At 55.5% G+C, this 20,395-nt stretch overlaps 1 protein-coding gene across 1 annotated transcript in view; it reads left to right on the top strand.

Moving 5' to 3' along the window:
* The first annotated feature begins 3,603 nt into the window (after positions 1–3,603).
* The window catches only part of CNTN2 (contactin 2), a 37,837-nt gene continuing 21,045 nt past the window's right edge, over positions 3,604–20,395 (top strand). The window contains exons 1-2 of the mRNA XM_074528104.1: positions 3,604–3,774; positions 16,604–16,707. Coding sequence (XP_074384205.1) covers positions 16,653–16,707 — 55 coding nt within the window. The 5' untranslated portion in view covers positions 3,604–3,774; positions 16,604–16,652. The remainder of the gene's footprint in view (positions 3,775–16,603; positions 16,708–20,395) is intronic.

The raw sequence follows: 20,395 nt of genomic DNA, 5'->3' as shown, positions 1-20,395 counted from the left end.
CTACTCAGATATCTTCTTTTTTTTTTTTTTTTGAATCACTATAAAAAAAGAGAAAAGACTGGTTTTTTTGTATAGAGAAAACACTAAACATATAATAAAACATGGTTCAAAACTCATGCTGAGCCTGAGAGTCATTCCTGTTGAATTCCAGGAGGGAAAAGCAGAAAATCCTGGTCCTTGGCATTCTCAAAATTCCAAACTAACCGGGAAAGGAGGATATTCTGGATCCCATCCAGAACCAGAGGCTGAATTGTGCCTGTCCTCAGGATTCCCAAAATTCCATCCCTGGCCAGGAAAGGTGGATGATCAGGTGAAGCTCTTGATCCAAACCAGAACCAGAGCCTGTATTGTTCTGGTCCTCAGCATTCCCAAAATTCCCAGCCAAAACAGGAAAGGGGGACACTGGATCAGCTCTGGATCCCATCCAGAACCAGAGCCTGTATTGTTCTGGTCCTCAGCATTCCCAAAATTCCCAGCCTAAACAGGAAGAGGGATACTGGATCAGCTCTGGATCCCATCCAGAACCAGAGCCTGGATTGTTCTAGTCCTCAGCATTCCCAAAATTCTCAGTCTAAACAGGAAAGGGGGACACTGGATCAGCTGGATCCAGTATCCAGATGCTCTCCAGAACCAATCCTGGATTGTGCTGGTCCTCAGCATCCCCAAAATTCCCAACCTGGCCAGGAAATGAGGATGCTCAGGGGCAGCCCTGGATCCTCTCCAGCCCCATTTCCATCCCCCAAACCCTTGGGGAGCAGAGCGGGAGAAGCTCCCACAGCTCGGGAAATGCGGGATTGACCCCAGGCCCCCATTCCCGGCAGCCGAGCGCGGCTCCCGCCGGGATCCATTCCTCTCTCCCAGCCCTTCCTGCCTGGGGCTCCAGAGCGCTCCTGGGGCGGAGAACGGGCTGAAAGGAGCGGGAGTAATTTGGTTAATTGAGATGTAATTGCGGCGGGCCCGGCTAAGAGGATGAAGAGCTGAGTGCTTCCTGCTGCAGCGGGGGCTGCTCCCGCCCCTTCCCAGCATTTCCAGGAACAGCAGAGAGGGGGAAAAGCACTTTTTGCCCAACTGAGACATTCCCAGCGCGATGGAGGCACCAGCCACGCTCTGTCCGTGCCCCAAGGAAGGATGGAATTGTGGAAAATTGTGGAGTTGTGGAAAATTGTGGAATTGCGACTGGCTCCTGGTGCAGAAATTCCATCGGGGATTCCTCCAATGCCCCAGTTCCCCATTCCCACAGCCACTGGAAGCACCAAGCCCAAGGGCTGAGTCTCTCCACAGGTTCCTTCCAGCATTCCAGCATTCCCGTCGGGATTTTATCCCTCCCGGAGCAGCGGCTGGACCGTGCTGATCCTCGGGATGGATCCGGGCCAGACGGGCTCGGTGGCACTTGGATGGCCCAGAGGTGACACCTGCGTGGTCCCCAACTTCTGGAGGGGCAGGACCGGGCCAATGCCGGGTTCCTTCCTCCTCCTCATCCTCCGGGAGGCAGCTCCAGCCTGTTGCCCATTCCCATGGCCGAGTTTTCCCTGTTGGAGCTGGGGATATCCAAGGAATTCCTCAGAGCCTCCCTGTCGCTGCTGTCCCGTGTGTTGGCACTCGAGGGGTCACCGCTGTCCTTGTCACCTGCAGAGGCACAGAGGGGAGGGGACAAAGGGCAGGTCTCCCTCCCTCCTCTGGGACAGGGCTCATCTCCTCCCCTGGATTCCCTGGACATCCTTCCATCCATTCCCCATCCATCCATTCCATCCATCCATCCATCCATCCATCCATCCATCCATCCATCCATCCATTCATCCATCCATTCATCCATCCATCCATCCATCCATCCATCCATCCATCCATCCATCCATCCAACCGTCCATGGATCCATCCATCCATCCATCCATCCATCCATCCATCCATCCATCCATCCATCCATTCCATCCATCCATCCAACCGTCCATGGATCCATCCATCCATCCATCCATCCATCCATTCCCCATCCATCCATTCCATCCATCCATCCATCCATCCATTCATCCATCCATCCATCCATCACCCCCAAACTGGCAGCGAGGAGCCCAAACCGGGCCAAACTGGGCCAAACTGGGCCAGGGGAAGCCACCCGCCGCCCTCAGGCCCCCTCCTGCCCGCACACCTCCTGCTCGGCCCGCGGGAGCTTTGCCAATCAATAGAGACACTAATACCTTAATTACTTCTCTCTAATTGCAGCCCATTAACCTGTGGCCAGCCCCGGCGCCCGCTGATCTCCCGACATCATTAAACAGGAGCTGGGAAGGGCCGGAGGGTCCCAAATCTTCTGTTCCCACAATCTGAAGCTCCTCTCAGCACGGGCACCCTTCACCCAACACCTCGGGGTGTCTCGGGGTGTCCCTGTCACCTCCCCATTGTGTCACTCCACCGGAGAGAACAGCTGGGATTGTCCCGGGAAAGGCGCTGGGGGAGCCCCTGGGGCAAACCTGAGCCCCTCGGGACAGCCTCGGCCAAAGGGGGCTTGGGGACACCCAAAAACCCGATAGTGACCCAAAGGGGGCTGGGGTACACCCAAAATCCCGAGGGTGACCCAAAGGGGGCTGGGGTACACCCAAAATCCCGAGGGTGACCCAAAGGGGGCTTGGGGACACCCAAAATCCCGAGGGTGACCCAAAGGGGGCTTGGGGACACCCAAAATCCCGAGGGTGACCCAAAGGGGGTTCGGGTACACCCAAAAACCCGATGGTGACCCAAAGGGGGTTCGGGTACACCCAAAATCCCGAGGATGACCCAAAGGGGGCTTGGGGACACCCAAAATCCTGAGGGTGACCCAAAGGGGGCTCGGGTACACCCAAAAACCCGATGGTGACCCAAAGGGGGCTCGGGAACACCCAAAAACCCGATGGTGACCCAAAGGGGGCTTGGGGACACCCAAAAACCCGAGGGTGACCCAAAGGGGGCTCGGGTACACCCAAAAACCCGATGGTGACCCAAAGGGGGCTCGGGAACACCCAAAATCCCGAGGGTGACCCAAAGGTGACCACGCTCCATCACTGTGACTGAGGAATCCCCGTCCTGGCTTCTCGGAGAGTCAGGGACCCCCCAGCCCAGCCAGAGCACCCCAAAATTCGGCGGTGCCGCGATTTCCTCGCGTGAATCCCATCCTGGGCTGTCTGCAGACACAGAAACCCACGGGTACCCACGGGTGGATTGTGTAATTGTGGATCGATTGTGTAATCAGGGATATATTTAGGCACGGGGGGTGCACAAGGATGGGGGGCTCTGGGGCTGCTCCCACCCCACAGCGAGGGGCTCCGACCGCTCCAACCCCCCCGGCCCCACACCTGCTCCGGCCCGAGGGGGCTCTGCCGGTGGGCGCAGCAGGCGGGAGAGGCTGCGGGATGAATTATGCATCACCACCACGACGATGATGATGATGATGATGCTGCCCGAGCCGCTCTGCCTGCCCGCCTTGCGCTGTGGCAAGAGAGGTAAAAGCAAGGAGGAGGGAGGGAGAGAGGGGGGGGAGAGGGAAAAAAATAAATAAATAAATCAAAACCCCAACAATTCCCCGTCTCCAGGGAGCGGCGTGGTGGTTGGCAGCGAGCGAGGGAGCGCGCACGCAAGGAGGGAGGAGAGGGAGGAGCACATCCTAATGCAGAGATGCTGCAGTGGCTTTGGGCACACACATCCACCCTCGGCCAGCCACCAGGCGAGCGCTGCCTCGCAGCCCAGCCCCCGGCAGCCGCCAGGCCCCGCGGGCCCCCGGCTGATGCCCACGCAGCCCTCCCGCCGCAGGTAAGCGCTCTGTGCCGCTCTGCTGCATCCCGGAGCCATGGAGGGGGCTGCGGGTGGGTCTGAGCATCCTCCGGCCGGGGGGACCCTGCGGGCTCCCGGTGGGCTCCGAAGGGACGGGGACAGGAACTGAGGGTGGTTTGGGCATTCCAGGGTGGTTTGGACATTCCGGAGAGGATCCAGGAGTGGTTTGGGCATTCCGGGGTGGTTTGGGCATTCTGGAGAGGATCTCAGGGTGGTTTGGGCATTCCAGAAAGGATCCAGGGCTGTTTTGGGCATTCCGGAGAGGATCCAGGGCTGTTTTGGGCATTCCGGGGTGTTTTGGGCATTCCGGAAAGGAGCTGGGGGTGGTTTGGGTATTCCGGAGAGGATCCAGGGGTGGTTTGGGCATTCCGGGGTGTTTTGGGCATTCCAGAGAGGATCCAGGGGTGGTTTGGGCATTCCGGGGTGGTTTGGGCTTTCCGGAAAGGATCCAGGGGTGTTTTGGGCATTCCGAGGTGTTTTGGGCACCCGGAGAGGAGCCGGGGGTGGAGTTGGCAGGAGGCGGTGGCACTTGTGGCAGCGCTGCCTGCGCGGCCGAGGTCAGGGCGGCTGTCAGCAGAAATGTCTCTTACGTGGGTTAAAAAAAAAAAAAAAAAAAAAAAAAAAAAAAAATCGGGAATATTTTTGTTCTCAGCGATTGTCGCGAGGTTTTTTTCCCGGCGCGTTCCGGCCCGAGGCACTTCGGGAGAGCGCTGGGAGGGGGGATCGGGTATTTCCAATGTGCTGGGGGGGTTCTGCTGCCCAAAACTACTTCAGCACCCCCAGAAGGAGCGGGCAGAGCCCTGAGCAGCCCCAGGGGCTCCTCTGCAGGGAGGGAGCAGAGGCAGAGCCGTTTTGTCCCAGTTCACCTTCCTGAGGGCAGATCCCAGGGCAGGGTGGGATTTGGGGGTGCTCGGGGGGGGTTTGGGTGTCTGGGGCTGTGCCAAGCCGAGGATCCATCCCCTCATGGGCATGGGGGGCACCCCACAATGAGTGCACCCCTCTGTTCCCCTTCCCGAGGGAGGGATGAAAGCTGAGGGCATCATCCTGGGGCTCCTTCTCGTGTCTCCAAACTCCCCCAGCTCCCTCCTCACCCCACCCACGCTGACCCCAAAACTGCCGCGACCCCCGGCAGCCCCCCAGCGTTATCCCGGCGTTCGGAGCGCGGCGGATTCCCGGGAGATCGCCGCCTCTCCCGGGAAACACCGGTTGCTGTGAGGATGGGAGGCAGCAGCCGGAGCTGCGAGAAATCCCGAGGCTTTCCCCGAGCCCGGCCCTGCTCCTCCCAGGCAGATCCAGCAGGAATTCCGAGGGCGCAAAGCAGGAGCGCGGGGTCTGCAAGGAGATTTAGGATCAGGAAATGAACCTCTCCAGGCTGGGGATTTGAGATTTAGTGACACAACCCCAAAACCCTCTTGTTTTGCTCAGCTACAGACCCCAAACTTTCCAGAATTCCTCAGAATTCCCAAAAACTCCAGAAAACGGGAGATGGGGAGGTCCTGTGAGCCCAGCTGCGCTTGGGCTCAGGTAGAGTGAGACAAAGGGTTCCCAAAGCTCCTCTCCGTCCCCTGATTAATTCCCACAAAACTGAGCGAGCACTTTTATCCCTTTGGAATATTCGCCGAGGATTTGATGGTCTGGCTTAGGATTTTCTGCGCGGATTTACCACAAATAAACCAGAAAAGGGCAGAAAACCCAAACGGCGCCTTTAGGATTTCCCACAGCACGCGGAATTTCCACCCCAGGAAAAAGTAGGAATCCACGCAGAGCTGAGCCCGCGTTAAAGCCGTTAAAGGTGGGCTGGAAATTCCCAAAATCCAAATTATAATATTTGAGGAGAGGGTGAGCCCTGTGGGGGTTTCTCTCACCGTGGCACCGTGTCCCTGTCGCTGGCAGTGCCACCACCCCCAGAGGGGCACCTGGAGCCCCTGGCACCTCCGGGGGTCTCCCGGCAGCTCCGGGAGCCGCTCCCGGCTCAGCCGCATTCCCGGGATCGGGGCCGGCTCCCGGAGCCCGCACGGAGATCGGGGTGAGGATTTGGGGTGGGGTTTCCAGGGAGATGGGGATGGGATTTCCAGGGAGATTGGGAAGGGGTTTTCAGGGAGATTGGGATCGAATTTCCAGGGAAAATTTGGGATCGGGTTTTCAGGCAGTTTGGAATGGGAGTTTCAGGGAAATATGGATGAGGTCCCAGGAAATTTGGGATGGGGTTTCAGAGAGCTCAGGATGGGTTTTCAAGGAGTTTGTGATGGGGTTTTTAAGGAGCTCTGGGTGGGGTTTTCAAGGAACTCAGGAGGGGTTTTCAGGGAACTCGGGATGGTCATTTCCCCGTCTCCCACGGCTTTGCTCAGCGAGGCTCTCCAGCTGGGCAAAATCCCTTTCCCTGAACCCAAAATCTTTCATTTTCCTTGAAAAACACCCCCGGTCTCGCTGTGAAATCCAAGATCCACTGGGATGATCCCAGGGAGCACCAGGGACATTCCCAGCCGGAGCCGGCTGTGAATCCCAACCCCAGCCCTGCCCTGACCCTAAACTGGAACATTCATTATCTACCGGGCAGCCGTAAAAACCGGGGGGGACCAGGAAAATCTGTTTAGTGCTGATCCCTGATGAGGCTGGGAATGTTTGGAGCCCAAATCCCAAACCCAGGAGCAGCAGAGAAGGTTGGACCCGGGTGCGGAGCATCCCAAGGAGCAAAAACCCGGCAGCACCACCGGGAGCAGCTGCAGCGATTTTAACCCCAGTTTGACCAGTACAAGCACCCAGCGGTGCACTGGGAGGGCTGAGGAGCTCGGGGAAGCTTTGGGAAGATCCCTGGAACCAGGCAGAGATCTCCAAAACCCAAAACCTCGGGAAGGCGCTCGCTGTCGGATCAGGGCTCCCCTTCCCAACCCTTTCTCCAGGAGGTTTCCCGAGCTCCCAGCTCGTTGTTCCCGGCTCCCAGGAGCGCTTCCAGCGGCCGGGAGGGGCTGGAGCAGGTGGGAGCTCATTTATACCTGAGCACAGCCAAGCAAAGCAAAGCGAGGCCGCTCTGACGCCGCCGCAGCGCGGGAGGAGCCCGGGATGGTCCCGGCTTTAGGCCGAGCTTCCCCGAGCTGATCCGGGCCTGGAGAGGGCGGTGGGAAGCGAGAATGGGGGGTTTGTTATGGGGAGAGGGGTCAGCTCCGTCCTGGCTGCCTGGAATCCCACCCGGCCCTGGGAGCATCCCGCAGGAGCAGCCGGGATGTCCCGGGAAAATTGGACATTTCCCGAGAAAATTGGACATTTCCGGGAAAATTGAATATTTCCCGGGAAAATTGAATATTTCCCGGGAAAACTGAACATTTTCCCAGAAGGGTTGGCAGCAGGGGAATGCGCCTGTGGGAATATCCCTGACTTTAACCAGGATTTGGGGCCGACGTCGCCTCTCAAATTCCCACTGGAATCGCTCCTGGGTGGATTTCCAGAGTTCCAAACTCATTCTGGCTGCTCTGGGCTGAGCTTTGAGTCGGAACTCGAGTCTGGCTTAACACCAGGCCCGTGCCCAGCCTGGGGTGAATTCCCCTGGGGAGCCGAAATTCCCCCATCCCTGGGGGCTGGAAATCCATGGAAATGTCTCCTGGCTCTTCCCCTTGGCTTTGTCACCTGTCCCAAGGCTTTTCTCAGGGCTGAGCCATCCTGGGGGTCCCGAGGTCCCACTGGAGGTGACCCAAACCCAGAACCCCCAGGAGCTCCAGCTCTGGGAATTTTCCAGGGGTTTTTGAATAGCTCAGGTTGGAATTCCATTTCCCCCTGGAAGTCACCGAGGAGAGAGATGGGAATGAGTTTGTTTGGGGAGGAAAAAAGGCAATTAAAATATAAATATATATAAATATGAATATAAATAACATTATGAAATGACTATAAATATAACTATAAATATGAATATAAATAATAAATATAAATATAAATTATAAATATATTTATATTTATATTTATATTTATATTTATATTTATATTTATATTTATATTTATATAAATATAAATATAAATATAAATATAAATATAAATATAAATATAAATATAAATATAAATATAAATATAAATATAAATATAAATATTATTTTTAAAGGGAAACTAACTCACTGCAAAGCTCACATGTAAAATCCACTCTGCTCAGACCAGGAAAGTCCCACTCATACTAAAATATCTTTTTTTTCCAACAATTGGATTTTTCCCCCAAGCCCACCCTGCCCACTCCCCTTTCCATGTCCGGACCAAAGGCACCTCCCGGCTTTGTCTCCTGCACAAAGGCAGAGTTTGGATCAAAAGGAAACTCCCCCAAGCCCTGGGGATAGCCCAGAACTGTGACCAATTATTCAGGAAAAGCACTTCCAGGATCAGGATCTGCTTGGGGTGACAAACTCCACCCCAAGCCCCTCTTTTGGTCCTCATTTGGAGCCTTCCTTGCTCAGATAGGTTTGGAGTGGCCCAGAATTCCTGCAGGACATGGAGCCACCGACAAATCCGACCCAAAAAAGCTCTGGGAAGGGCTGAATGCAGAGTTTTCCTCTCGATCCACCCCCGATTTCCAGGAGGACAAACCCGTGACAATGGAGCCGTTTGTCCGTCCCCAGCCACGCTGTGCCGGGACGGACACGATGTCCCCAACCTTGGGAAGGTTCTGAGAGTCAGAATCCAGGGGACATCACACGCCTGTCCTTTCCTTTGTATCCCCTGAATAAAAGAAGCACAGGAGGAATTGTGGCCGGAGCGATCCCTCCCCGGGGAATGCTGCGGCAGAAGGAGTGGCCCCACTTAATCCCAAATGCTCCTCTGGTGGCTGAGAGCAGGGGATGGAATTACACTGATTTATCCCGGTAATGGATAGCGCTGAACGCGGTGTCTCCTGCCAAAATCCACCCCTGACCTTCCCAAAATCCCGCTGGAATCGTCCTCCAGAGGATGCAGCTCTGCAGTCGGAGCTGGGGATGCTGTTCCTGGCTGTTCCCCCTCTCCAAATCTCCCTGAGCTCCCTGAATCCGCCTCCCTGATCAAGGATTGCTCCCAGCTCTGGAGGGAAGGGATCCTGTGGAGCTCTGCACCCCAAAGGGAAGGGATCCTGTGGAGCTCTGCATCCCAAAGGGAAGGGATCCTGTGGAGCTCTGCACCCCAAAGGGAGGGGATCCTGTGGAGCTCTCCATCCCAAAGGGAAGGGATCCTGTGGAGCTCTCCATCCTGGAGGGAAGGGATCCTGTGGAGCTCTCCATCCCAAAGGGAAGGGATCCTGTGGAGCTCTGCACCCCAAAGGGAGGGGATCCTGTGGAGATCTCCATCCCAAAGGGAAGGGATCCTGTGGAGCTCTTCATCCCAAAGGGAAGGGATCCTGTGGAGCTCTGCATCCTGGAGGGAAGGGATCCTGTGGAGCTCTGCATCCCAAAGGGAAGGGATCCTGTGGAGCTCTCCATCCCAAAGGGAGGGGATCCTGTGGAGCTCTGCATCCTGGAGGGAAGGGATCCTGTGGAGCTCTGCACCCCAAAGGGAAGGGATCCTGTGGAGCTCTGCATCCCAAAGGGAAGGGATCCTGTGGAGCTCTTCATCCCAAAGGGAAGGGATCCTGTGGAGCTCTCCATCCCAAAGGGAAGGGATCCTGTGGAGCTCTCTCTCCATCCCAAAGGGAAGGGATCCTGTGGAGCTCTCCATCCCAAAGGGAAGGGATCCTGTGGAGATCTCCATCCCAAAGGGAAGGGATCCTGTGGAGCTCTCTCTCCATCCCAAAGGGAAGGGATCCTGTGGAGCTCTCCATCCCAAAGGGAGGGGATCCTGTGGAGCTCTCCATCCCAAAGGGAAGGGATCCTGTGGAGCTCTTCATCCCAAAGGGAAGGGATCCTGTGGAGCTCTCCATCCCAAAGGGAAGGGATCCTGTGGAGCTCTCTCTCCATCCCAAAGGGAAGGGATCCTGTGGAGCTCTCCATCCCAAAGGGAAGGGATCCTGTGGAGATCTCCATCCCAAAGGGAAGGGATCCAGTGGAGCTCTTTATCCCAAAGGGAAGGGATCATGTGGAGATCTCCATCCCAAAAGGAAGGGATCCTGTGGAGATCTCCATCCCAAAGGGAAGGGATCCTGTGGAGCTCTGCATCCCAAAGGGATCCTGTGGAGCTCTCCATCCCAAAGGGAAGGGATCCTGTGGAGCACTTTATCCCAAAGGGAAGGGATCCTGTGGAGCTCTCCATCCCAAAGGGAAGGGATCCTGTGGAGCTCTCCATCCCAAAGGGAAGGGATCCTGTGGAGCTCTGCCCCCCAAAGGGAAGGGATCCTGTGGAGCTCTGCACCCCAGAGGGAAGGGATCCTGTGGAGCTCTCCATCCCAAAGGGAAGGGATCCTGTGGAGCTCTCCATCCCAAAGGGAAGGGATCCTGTGTAGCTCTGCATCCCAAGGGGAAGGGATCCTGTGGAGCTCTCCATCCCAAAGGGAAGGGATCATGTGGAGCTCTGCATCCTGGAGGGAAGGGATCCTGTGGAGCTCTTTATCCCAAAGGGAAGGGATCCTGTGGAGCTCTCCATCCTGGAGGGAAGGGATCCTGTGGAGCTCTCTATCCCAAAGGGAAGGGATCCTGTGGAGCTCTCCATCCTGGAGGGAAGGGATCCTGTGGAGCTCTGCACCCCAAAGGGAAGGGATCCTGTGGAGATCTCCATCCCAAAGGGAGGGATCCTGTGGAGCTCTGCATCCCAAAGGGAAGGGATCCTGTGGAGATCTCCATCCTGGAGGGAAGGGATCCTGTGGAGCTCTGCATCCCAAAAGGAAGGGATCCTGTGGAGCTCTTTATCCCAAAGGGAAGGGATCCTGTGGAGCTCTCCATCCTGGAGGGAAGGGATCTTGTGGAGCTCTCCATCCTGGAGGGAAGGGATCCTGTGGAGCTCTGCATCCCAAAGGGAAGGGATCCTGTGGAGATCTCCATCCTGGAGGGAAGGGATCCTGTGGAGCTCTTTATCCCAAAGGGAAGGGATCCTGTGGAGATCTCCATCCTGGAGGGAAGGGATCCTGTGGAGCTCTGCACTCCAAAGGGAAGGGATCCTGTGGAGCTCTCCATCCCAAAGGGAAGGGATCCTGTGGAAATCTTCTCCATCCCAAAGGGAAGGGATCATGTGGAGCTCTCCATCCCAAAGGGAAGGGATCCTGTGGAGCTCTGCACCCCAAAGGGAAGGGATCCTGTGGAGATCTCCATCCTGGAGGGAAGCGATCCTGTGGAGCTCTCCATCCTGGAGGGAAGGGATCTTGTGCAGCTCTCCATCCCAAAGGGAAGGGATCCTGTGGAGCTCTGCATCCCAAAGGGAAGGGATCCTGTGGAGCTCTGCACCCCAAAGGGAAGGGATCATGTGGAGCTCTCCATCCTGGAGGGAAGGGATCCTGTGGAGCTCTCCATCCCAAAGGGAAGGGATCCTGTGGAGCTCTCCGTCCCAAAGGGAAGGGATCCTGTGGAGCTCTGCACCCCAAAGGGAAGGGATCCTGTGGAGCTCTCCATCCTGGAGGGAAGGGATCCTGTGGAGCTCTGCACCCCAAAGGGAAGGGATCCTGTGGAGCTCTGCACCCCAAAGGGAAGGGATCCTGTGGAGCTCTGCACCCCAAAGGGAAGGGATCCTGTGGAGCTCTCCGTCCCAAAGGGAAGGGATCATGTGGAGCTCTCCATCCCAAAGGGAAGGGATCCTGTGGAGCTCTTTATCCCAAAGGGAAGGGATCCTGTGGAGCTCTCCATCCCAAAGGGAGGGGATCCTGTGGAGCTTATCATCTTGCCCCATTCCCAAAGCGAAGGGATCATGTGGAGATCTCCATCCCAGAGAGAAGGGATCCCATGGAGCTTTCAGTCCTGGAGGGAAGGGATCGTGTGGAGCTCTTCATCCTGCCCCATTCCCAGAGGGATCCTGTGGAGCTCTCCATCCCAGAGAGAAGGGATCATGTGGAGATCTCCATCCCTCCTGGCTCTGGAGGGAGGGGATCATGTGCAGCTCTCCATCCTGCCCCATTCCCAAAGGGAAGGGATCCTTTGGAGTTTTCCATCCTGCCCCATTCCCAGAGGGATCCTGTGGAGATCTCCATCCCTCCCAGCTCCCAGTGGGAAGAGATCATGTGCAGCTCTCTATCCTGCCCCATCCCAAAGGGAAGGGATCACGTGGAGCTCTCCATCGCTCCCGGAGGTATCGGTGACAGCCTCCATTAGCGGCGGTGACAGATCCCCTCTCAGGACACCAGCAGGCTCTCGGGTGTCTGTCAAAACACCCCGGGAACAGGGGAAAAAACTGCTCCCTGTGACCCTTCCCTAATGAGGGATGAGAGCAGGGCTCAATGTCCAGTGCAGAGCGTTCCTGAGCTTTGGAGGAGCTGGGGGTTGGATCCAGGACCAGGAGCTGGAATTTGGATCCAGGATCAGGAGCTGGGGTCAGAACCTGAATCAGGAGCCGAGGGTCAGATTCAGGATCAGAAGCTGGAGGTTGGATCCAGGATCAGGAACTCAGGATCAGATCCAGGATCCACAGCTCGGTGTTGGATCCAGGATCCACAGCTCGGTGTTGGATCCAGGACCAGGAGCTCAGGGTCAGATAAATCCAGGGAATGTCAGAGAAATTCTCTCAATTTCGGAGCTGCCCCAAGGAGCCCGAACCTCCAGGAGGGAGGATGGGTCCAAGCCCAACCTCCTCCCACTGCCTCCTCCTTGTGGAAGGGATTTCAGGTGCCAGGGAGTGGGTTTAGACTGGATATCGGGAGGAATAGACGGGAAGAGTGGGTTTAGACGGAAAATTGGGCTGTGAGGGTGGTGAGGGATGGAATTCCCAGAGAAGCTGTGGCTGCTCCATCCCTGGAAATGCCAAGGCCGGGTTGGGGCCACCTGGGATGGTGGAAGATGTCATGGGCAGGGATGGGGAGGAATTTAAGGTCCCTTCCCACCCAAACCAGTCTGGAATTCCACGAAAATAACAAAATCCAGCTTTCCCTCTCTCTTTCCTGTTTGTTTTCGAAGTGTGGGAGGGAGAGGGGGAACAAAGAGAGCAGAGCTGCAGCTGGAGCCCTCCCGGGCAGCTCCCGGGGCTCAGCAGAGGATTCAGGCTCGGAAAACGGGGCTGGAGCAAAAACTCCCTGAGTTTGATTTGCAGCCGCTGGTGCAGGAACAGCTCCCGCCTCTCCCAAAGCCTCTCCCAAGCCCCGGGGCGAGGGAACTGCGGAGATTTGGAAAAGTCAACTCGTTAATTAGCGCAGGGCTGGCATCTCCCGGCTCAAAGCTGCCCCTTGTCCCCAGGGCGGAGGGACAGGCCGGGGGAACAAAGGGACAGTGTTGGCCGCAGGGCCGTGGGCTCGGGACGCTGTTTGGGGCAGGATTCTCGGTGACATCAAGTGACTCCATGTGACCGAGCCGCTCCAGGGCTGCTGGAGCCAGCGGCTGCTGCGTGGGAGCGGCTCCCGCCCCGCTGGGCACTGTCCCCAAATTCCCTGTCCCTGTCGCAGCTCGGGGCTCTCCCACCTGGAGCTGCCGCCTCCCTCTGGCAGCGGCTCCTCCCTCCCGGCCAGGGGGATAAAGGAGCTCCAGCTCTATTTTGGGGCTGTCAGGGAACAAAATCCCAGCAGGGCTGAGGGCGGCTGTCACCTCTCTGTCCTCTCCTGCCTGTCCCCTTTGTCCGCTCCTGTCCGTTCCCTCTCTGCCCCTTCCTGCTAATACCCTCTGTCCCCTCCATCCCCTCTCTGTCCTCTCCTGCCTGTCCCCTTTGTCCGCTCCTGTCAGTTCCCTCTCTGTCCCCTCCTGGCTGTCCCCTCTTTCCCTCTCTGTGCCCCCTCTGTCCCCTCTCTGTCCCCTCTTTGTCCCTTCATGCCAGTTTTCTCTGTCTCCTCTCTGTCCCCTCCTGGCTGTCCCCTCTGTCCCTTCCTATCAGTTCCCTCTGTCCCTCTCTGTCCTCTCCTGCCTGTCCCCTTTGTCCCCTCTCTGTCCCCTCTCCGTCCCACTCCATCAGTCCCCTCCGTCCCCTCTTTGTTCCCCCTCTTGTCCCCTTTCTGTCCCCTCCTGTCAATCCTCTCTGTCCCCTCCTACCTGTCCCTCTCTGTCCCCTCTCTGTCCCCTCCTGCCAGTCCCCACTGTCCCCCTCTGTCCCTCTCTGTTCCCCTTCTTGTCCCCTTTCTGTCCCCTCTTGTCAATCCCCTTTGTCCCCTCTCTGTCCCCTCCCTGTCCTCTCCCTGTCCCCTCTCTGTCCCCTGCCCGGCTCTTCGTGCTGGGCCCTGCTCAGGGCACTGGGATCCAACCCTCGCACACAGACAAGAAAAACCCCCAGGATTTGGGGATGGCCTTTGGGATGGATTTTGGGATGGACTTTGGGATAGATTTTGGGGTGGATTTTGGGATGGATTTCAGGATGGATTTCCGGATAAATTTCAGGATGAATTTCGGGATGGATGGATGTTGGGATGGATTTTGGGATGGATTGATTTCAGGATGGATTTTGGGATGCTGGCAGCAAACCCTTCTCTCCGGCCGAGGACACAAAGAGCCCGGCTGGTTCCTGCAGCCCGAGCCGGGCTCCGCTGTTTGCTCAGGTGCCGCTGGTAATGAGGGGGGGTTGGGAAGGGGCCGAGCATCCCGGGGGATGCGCTAATCCCTGCTCCGGGGGCTGGGGGCGGACAGATGGGCAGGGACGGGAGCGCAGGCAGCACCAGCTGGAGCAGGGGGATGAGCAGCAGGAGCGGCCCGGGAGCTCTTGGCAGCATCTTCGGCTCCTTGCGGGGCGTTCTGGGGAGGGCAGCGGGAAATGAGGCCCTGCCGGGCTCCGGGAGAGCTCCGTGAGCCGTTTCCAAAGGGTTTGTTAACAAAGAGGGAGGAAACAGCCCCAAATCCTGGCTGGAGATCCGGGGAAAGCGGCGCCGCTCCCACAGAGGGCTCGGGGCTGCACAAAGAGCTCAGGGTTTGGTTGGGGGGTGCTTTTTGGGAATCTTTTGGGATCACAGGAGGCTGTGAAAGAGACTGGGAAGGCCATCAGGAGACGCCCTGGCAGTTAAAAAGTTTAAATTAAAGATTCCTTTGTCACAGAATTCCCAAATCCTGGAGTGATTTGGGTTGGGAGGGACCTTAAAGCCCACCCAGTGTCACCCCTGTCATGACCTTCCACTATCCCAGGCTGCTCCAAACCCTGTCCAACCTGGCCTGGGACAATTCCAGGGATGGAGAATCCATCCCATCCATCCCATCCATCCCATCCATCCCATCCATCCCATCCATCCCATCCAGGGATGGATGCCATTTGCCAGGGCATCCCAGCCCTCACCAGCCAAGAATTCCTTCCTATTGTCTTCATTATTTTCACAAAAACCCAAATTATTCCCCCAAATTATTCATTATTTTCACAAAACCCCCAAATTATCCCTCCCTTCTCACTCCCCACCAATATCCCCCGTGCTTCTGCCTTGGTGTTTTCCATCAGAAACGCTTGGAAATGAGAGTTTATGGAGGAGGGGGGAAGAATGAGAAATAGCAAAGGAGGAGGGACAACAATTCCGCTCTCTGATTGTCCCCTCCCATGGGGACAAAAAGAGCTCCTTCAGCAGCTCCCGCTCCTCTGGGCACCGCTGGAACTCTGCCCTGGAGTGAGTCTCACTTGGGCTGGCGGCCAGCGGGGAGGCACAGCTGGACTGTGGAGCCTCTGCAACAGCAGCCCCAGGGAATATCTGGGGCTGGAAGGGCCCTGCTGATCCCAGAACCTCTGGAATCGCAGCTCCATGGAATATCTGGGGCTGGACGGGTCCTCTTGACTCTGGAATTGCAGCCCCATGGAATATCTGGGGCTGGAAGAGTCCTGTTGACTATGGAATTGCAGTTCCATGGAATATCTTGGGCTAGAAGGGTCCTGTTGACCCCAGACCCTTTGGAATTGCAGTTCCATGGAATATCTGAGGTTGAAAGGGCTCCACTGACCCCAGAGCTTCTGGAGCAGCAGTTCCATGGAATATCTGGGGCTGGAAGGGTCCTGCTGACTTTGCAATTGCAGCCCCATGGAATATTTGGGGCTGGAAGGGCCCTGCTGACTCTGGAATTGCATTTCCATGGAATATCTGGAGTTGGAAGGGCCCCATTGATCCCAGAGCCTCTGGAATTGCAATCCCATGGAATATCTAGGGCTGGAAGGGTCCTGTTGACTATGGAATTGCAGTTCCATGGAATATCTGAGGTTGGAAGGGTCCTGCTGACTTTGCAATTGCAGCCCCATGGAATATCTGGGGCTGGAAGGATCCTGTTGACCCCAGAGCCTCTGGAATTCCAGTTCCATGGAATATTTGGGGCTGGAAGGGCCCTGCTGACTCTGGAATTGCAGTTCCATACAATATCTGAGGTTGGAAGGGCCCCATTGATCCCAGAGCCTCTGGAATTGCAGTCCCATGGAATATCTGGGGCTGGAAGGGTCCCGCTGACCCCAGAGTTTCTGGAATCACAGCCCCATGGAATATTTGGGGCTGGAAGGGCCCTGATGACTCTGGAATTGCAGTTCCATGGAATATTTGGGGCTGGAAGGGCTCTGCCGAACACAGAACCTCTGGAATTGCATTTCCATGGAATATCTGGAGTTGGAAGGGCACCATTGATCCCAGAGCCTCTGGAATTGCAGTCCCATGGAATATCTGGGGCTGGAAGGGTCCTGCTGACCCCAGAGCCTCTGGGATCACAGCCCCATGGAATATTTGGGGCTGGAAGGGCCCTGCTGACTCTGGAATTGCAGTTCCATGGAATATTTGGGGCTGGAAGGGCCCTGATGACTCTGGAATTGCAGTTCCATGCAATATCTGGGGCTGGAAGGGCCCCTCTGACCCCGCTGTGTGTCCCCCCAGGGCCGCCGTCCCCACGCGCCCGTAGAGGCTCCGCAGGACCCGGCGCAGGATGGGAGGCACCGCTGGGCTCATCCACACCTCCCTGGCCGTCGGCACCTTCCTGGGTAAGAGATTCCCGTGGGAGGGGCTGGAGGAGGCGGGAAAATCCCTCGGGATCCACCGGGAACCTCCCGCCCGTGGGATGGAACCTCCTGCCCGTGGGATGGAACCTCCCGCCCGTGGGATGGAACCTCCCGCCCGTGGGATGGAACCTCCTGCCCGTGGGATGCGGGCGCTGCCGGATCCCAAATCCCCGCGCGGTTTGGGGTGGGCTGTTCCCCGTGTCTCTGCTATTCCCAATATCCCTCCGGGCCAGGATTGTTGGATAAAATCCCCCCTTTCTAAACCCAAATTTAAGGAGGTGCAGGAGGAATTTCCTGCATTCGTTTCCCTCATTCATGGGGAGTGGGATTCATTCCACTCCCCATCCCACTTTTCCAGGGATTCTTGCTGGCCGTACCCTGGAAAGATTCCCCCTCATTGGCTCATTTCTGGATGCCAGGGAGGATTTCTGGATCTCGGGGAGAAATTCCAGATCTCAGGGGCGTTTCTGGGTTTCAGGGATCAATTCCAGATCTCAGGGATGTTTCTGGGTTTCAGGGATCAATTCCAGATCTCAGGGATGTTTCTGGGTTTCAGGGATCAATTCCAGATCTCAGGGATGTTTCTGGGTTTCAGGGATCATTTCCAGATCTCAAGGACTGTTTCTTGATCTCAAGGAGAATTTCTGGGCGTCAGGGAGAAATTCCGGATTGTTGGGACCATTTCCAGATCTCGGGGAGAAATTCCAGATCTCAGGGACATTTTTGCATGTCAGGGACCATTTCTGGATTTTGGGGACCATTTCCAGACCTCAGGGCCCACACCTGGCTCTCAGGGAGATGGAAGAGATCTCAATGACCATTTCTGGATTTTGAGGATGATTTCTGGATTTTGGGGACCATTTCCAGACCTCAGGGACCATCCCTGGATTTCAAGGACCATTTCTGGATTTTGGGGATGATTTCTGGATTTTGGGGACCATTTCCAGACCTCAGGGCCTCCCCCTGGATTTTGGGGATGATTGCTGGATTTTAGGGACCATTTCCAGACCCCAGGGACCATCCCTGGATTTCAAGGACCATTTCTGGATTTTGGGGATGATTTCTGGATTTTGGGGACCATTTCCAGACCTCAGGGCCTCCCCCTGGATTTTGGGGATGATTTCTGGATTTTGGGGACCATTTCCAGACCTCAGGGACCATCCCTGGATTTCAAGGACCATTTCTGGATTTTGGGGATGATTTTTGGATTTTGGGGACCATTTCCAGACCTCAGGGCCTCCCCCTGGATTTTGGGGATGATTTCTGGATTTTAGGGACCATTTCCAGACCCCAGGGCCCATCCCTGGCTCTCGGGAAGGCTCAGGCTGCTCCCTGCAGGTCCCTTTTCCGCAGGGAGACATTTCCTCTCCAGCTGAGCCTGGCTAATGTCCTCCAGCCCATCCATCAGCCCGGGCAGAGCCTGCTGGCCCATCCTCATAAATATCTAATTACCTTTTAATGTTCTCTGCATCCCTGAGGAGGCCCAGGCAGGGGGAGCTGCCCTGGATCCACGGGCAATTATCCCGCTTGGAAATGATCCTGACCCCAGAGCTGGACTTGGGGTCTCTCAAAAACCACCTGAATTCAGGCAAAAACCCCAAAAATCGCACCCTGGGAAGCCTGGGAGGGTGATTTTCACTGAGTTTTGGCTGGTGGTGCCATGGAGATCTGAGGGGGAAATCCTGGGAATATGAGGATGGATCACGACAAAAGGATGGAAGCGATGAATGAAGCTCAGGGAAATATGGAGTGGGAAAAGAGCCAAAATGTCCAGGTCTGGAGGGAGATTTAAATATTTAAAGCTTCTGAAGTGCACAGAGACCACTCTAAAATCCCAAACTTTCCCCAGCCTTTGTTCAGTTGGGAAAACCTCTGGAAAATCTGGGAATGCAAGCCCTGACCCTTTGTTCCTCAGAAAGCTGCTTGTTAAAAACCACTCAAAATAAAGCCTGGGTTCCTCAGAGAGCTGATCCTCAAAAAGCCCAAATCCAGTTGGATTCTGGGCATAAAACTCCTGAAAAACCAATTTGTTGCCCAGCTCCCTGCTGTGATCCAGGGCTGTGCTGTGAATGTCCTCAGAAAAAGGAATTCAGCTTGGAAAATGTTCCACCGAGGAAATTCATCATTTCCTGGGCTCAGCACAAAGTGCAGCCTCCTGCACACCTGGGCTTTCAGCAAATTCCTAAAAATATCCCCAAAAAATATCCCAAAAGGGAGATTTCGGAGTCACCTCCCTGCAGCTGCGTCTCCAAATCTTCATTTTCAGGTGTTCTGCTTTCACCTGTTTCTCACGATTTTGGGGTTAATTATTATTTTCTCTGATACTGAAGGTTATTCCTGAGGCATGGTGGGGTTTTTCCTGTCGTTCCAGCTCTCCCAGCTGGATGGAACATGGAAAATTCCCAGCTGGTCACTCCTTCTGAAATTCAGCTTAAAATCCTTTTTTTTTGTGTGTCTTCTCCCTATTTTCCAAATGCCAGAGCTCCAGGACAGATTCTGCATTAGCAACATTAAAAATTGGGAATTCTGTGGTGAATGAAAAAAAAAAAAAGGGGGAATTCTGGGCAGAATGGGCCCAGATCAGTCTCAGAACTCCTGGGATTCATCAGTTCTTAATTTCAACCTTATCCACTCCTCGTAACTGTTTAATTACTGCCTTAATCAACCCCTGGTTTGTTTAATGAGCGAAATCCAAGCGTTTCACCCCCAGCACCTTGGAATTGTGGATTAAAATTCACCTGAACCTCTGGCATCGATTCCGAGTGGGAAAATCGATGCCTGGCACTGGCAGCCACAACCTTGGCAGGGACAAAGGGACAGAGAGGAGAGCAAGGGACACGGGCTCCAGGTGGGATCAGGAGGGAGGATGAGCCTGATTTGGTTTGATTGGAATAAAAAAATCCCACGGGAAAGGGGCAGGGATGGGAGTGGTACCAATAGATATTTTATTTGTTAAATAAATAGAAATTATTTACCTTATGCTCCCTAATTAATCTCAAAATTAAAGCTGCTCAGCCTGGATCCCGCCACCGCCATCTATCAGGGCACAATTAACTCATCTATCAGCACTCAATTAATTCTTTCTCATTAATTCCCCATTAACTCATTATTGCTTCCCCCTCAGCCAGCAGAGTTTATTCCAGCCAGGACTCCCTCAGCACTGACCCAAACGGGAGAGGATCTCCAGCTTTTCTTTTAGGAAAGGAACCATCCTAGATGGAGAGGGGAAACAACCCCAAACCCGCTGCTTTTCCTCAATTCCCAACAACCCCAAACCGGCTGTTTTTCCTTAATTCCAAAGAGCCCCAAACCCGCTGCTTTTCCTCAATTCCAAACAACTCCATACTTGGTGCCTCTCCCTGTGCCGCTCTGGGGACCATCCCGAGAGCACATCCAAAGGGGAGAGGATTTCCAGTTTTCCCTTTAGGAATGGAACCATCCTAAAAGGAAAACAGCTCTGGCTGGGAGGGGAAACTGCCCCAGACCTGCTGTTTTTCCTCAATTCCAAAAATCCCAGCTCAGAACCTTTCCCTGTCGGGACCATCCTGTGAGCGCATCCAAATGGGAGATTTCCATCTTTTCCTTTAGGAACAGAACCATTGTAGATGGAAAATAGCACTGGCTGGGAGGGGAAAACAACCCCAAACCCGCTGCTTTTCCACAATTCCAA

This window comes from Zonotrichia albicollis, chromosome 28, assembly GCF_047830755.1.
Source record: "Zonotrichia albicollis isolate bZonAlb1 chromosome 28, bZonAlb1.hap1, whole genome shotgun sequence".
Classification (NCBI taxonomy): Eukaryota; Metazoa; Chordata; class Aves; order Passeriformes; family Passerellidae; genus Zonotrichia; species Zonotrichia albicollis.
This window is presented reverse-complemented; position numbering and strand designations above follow the sequence as displayed.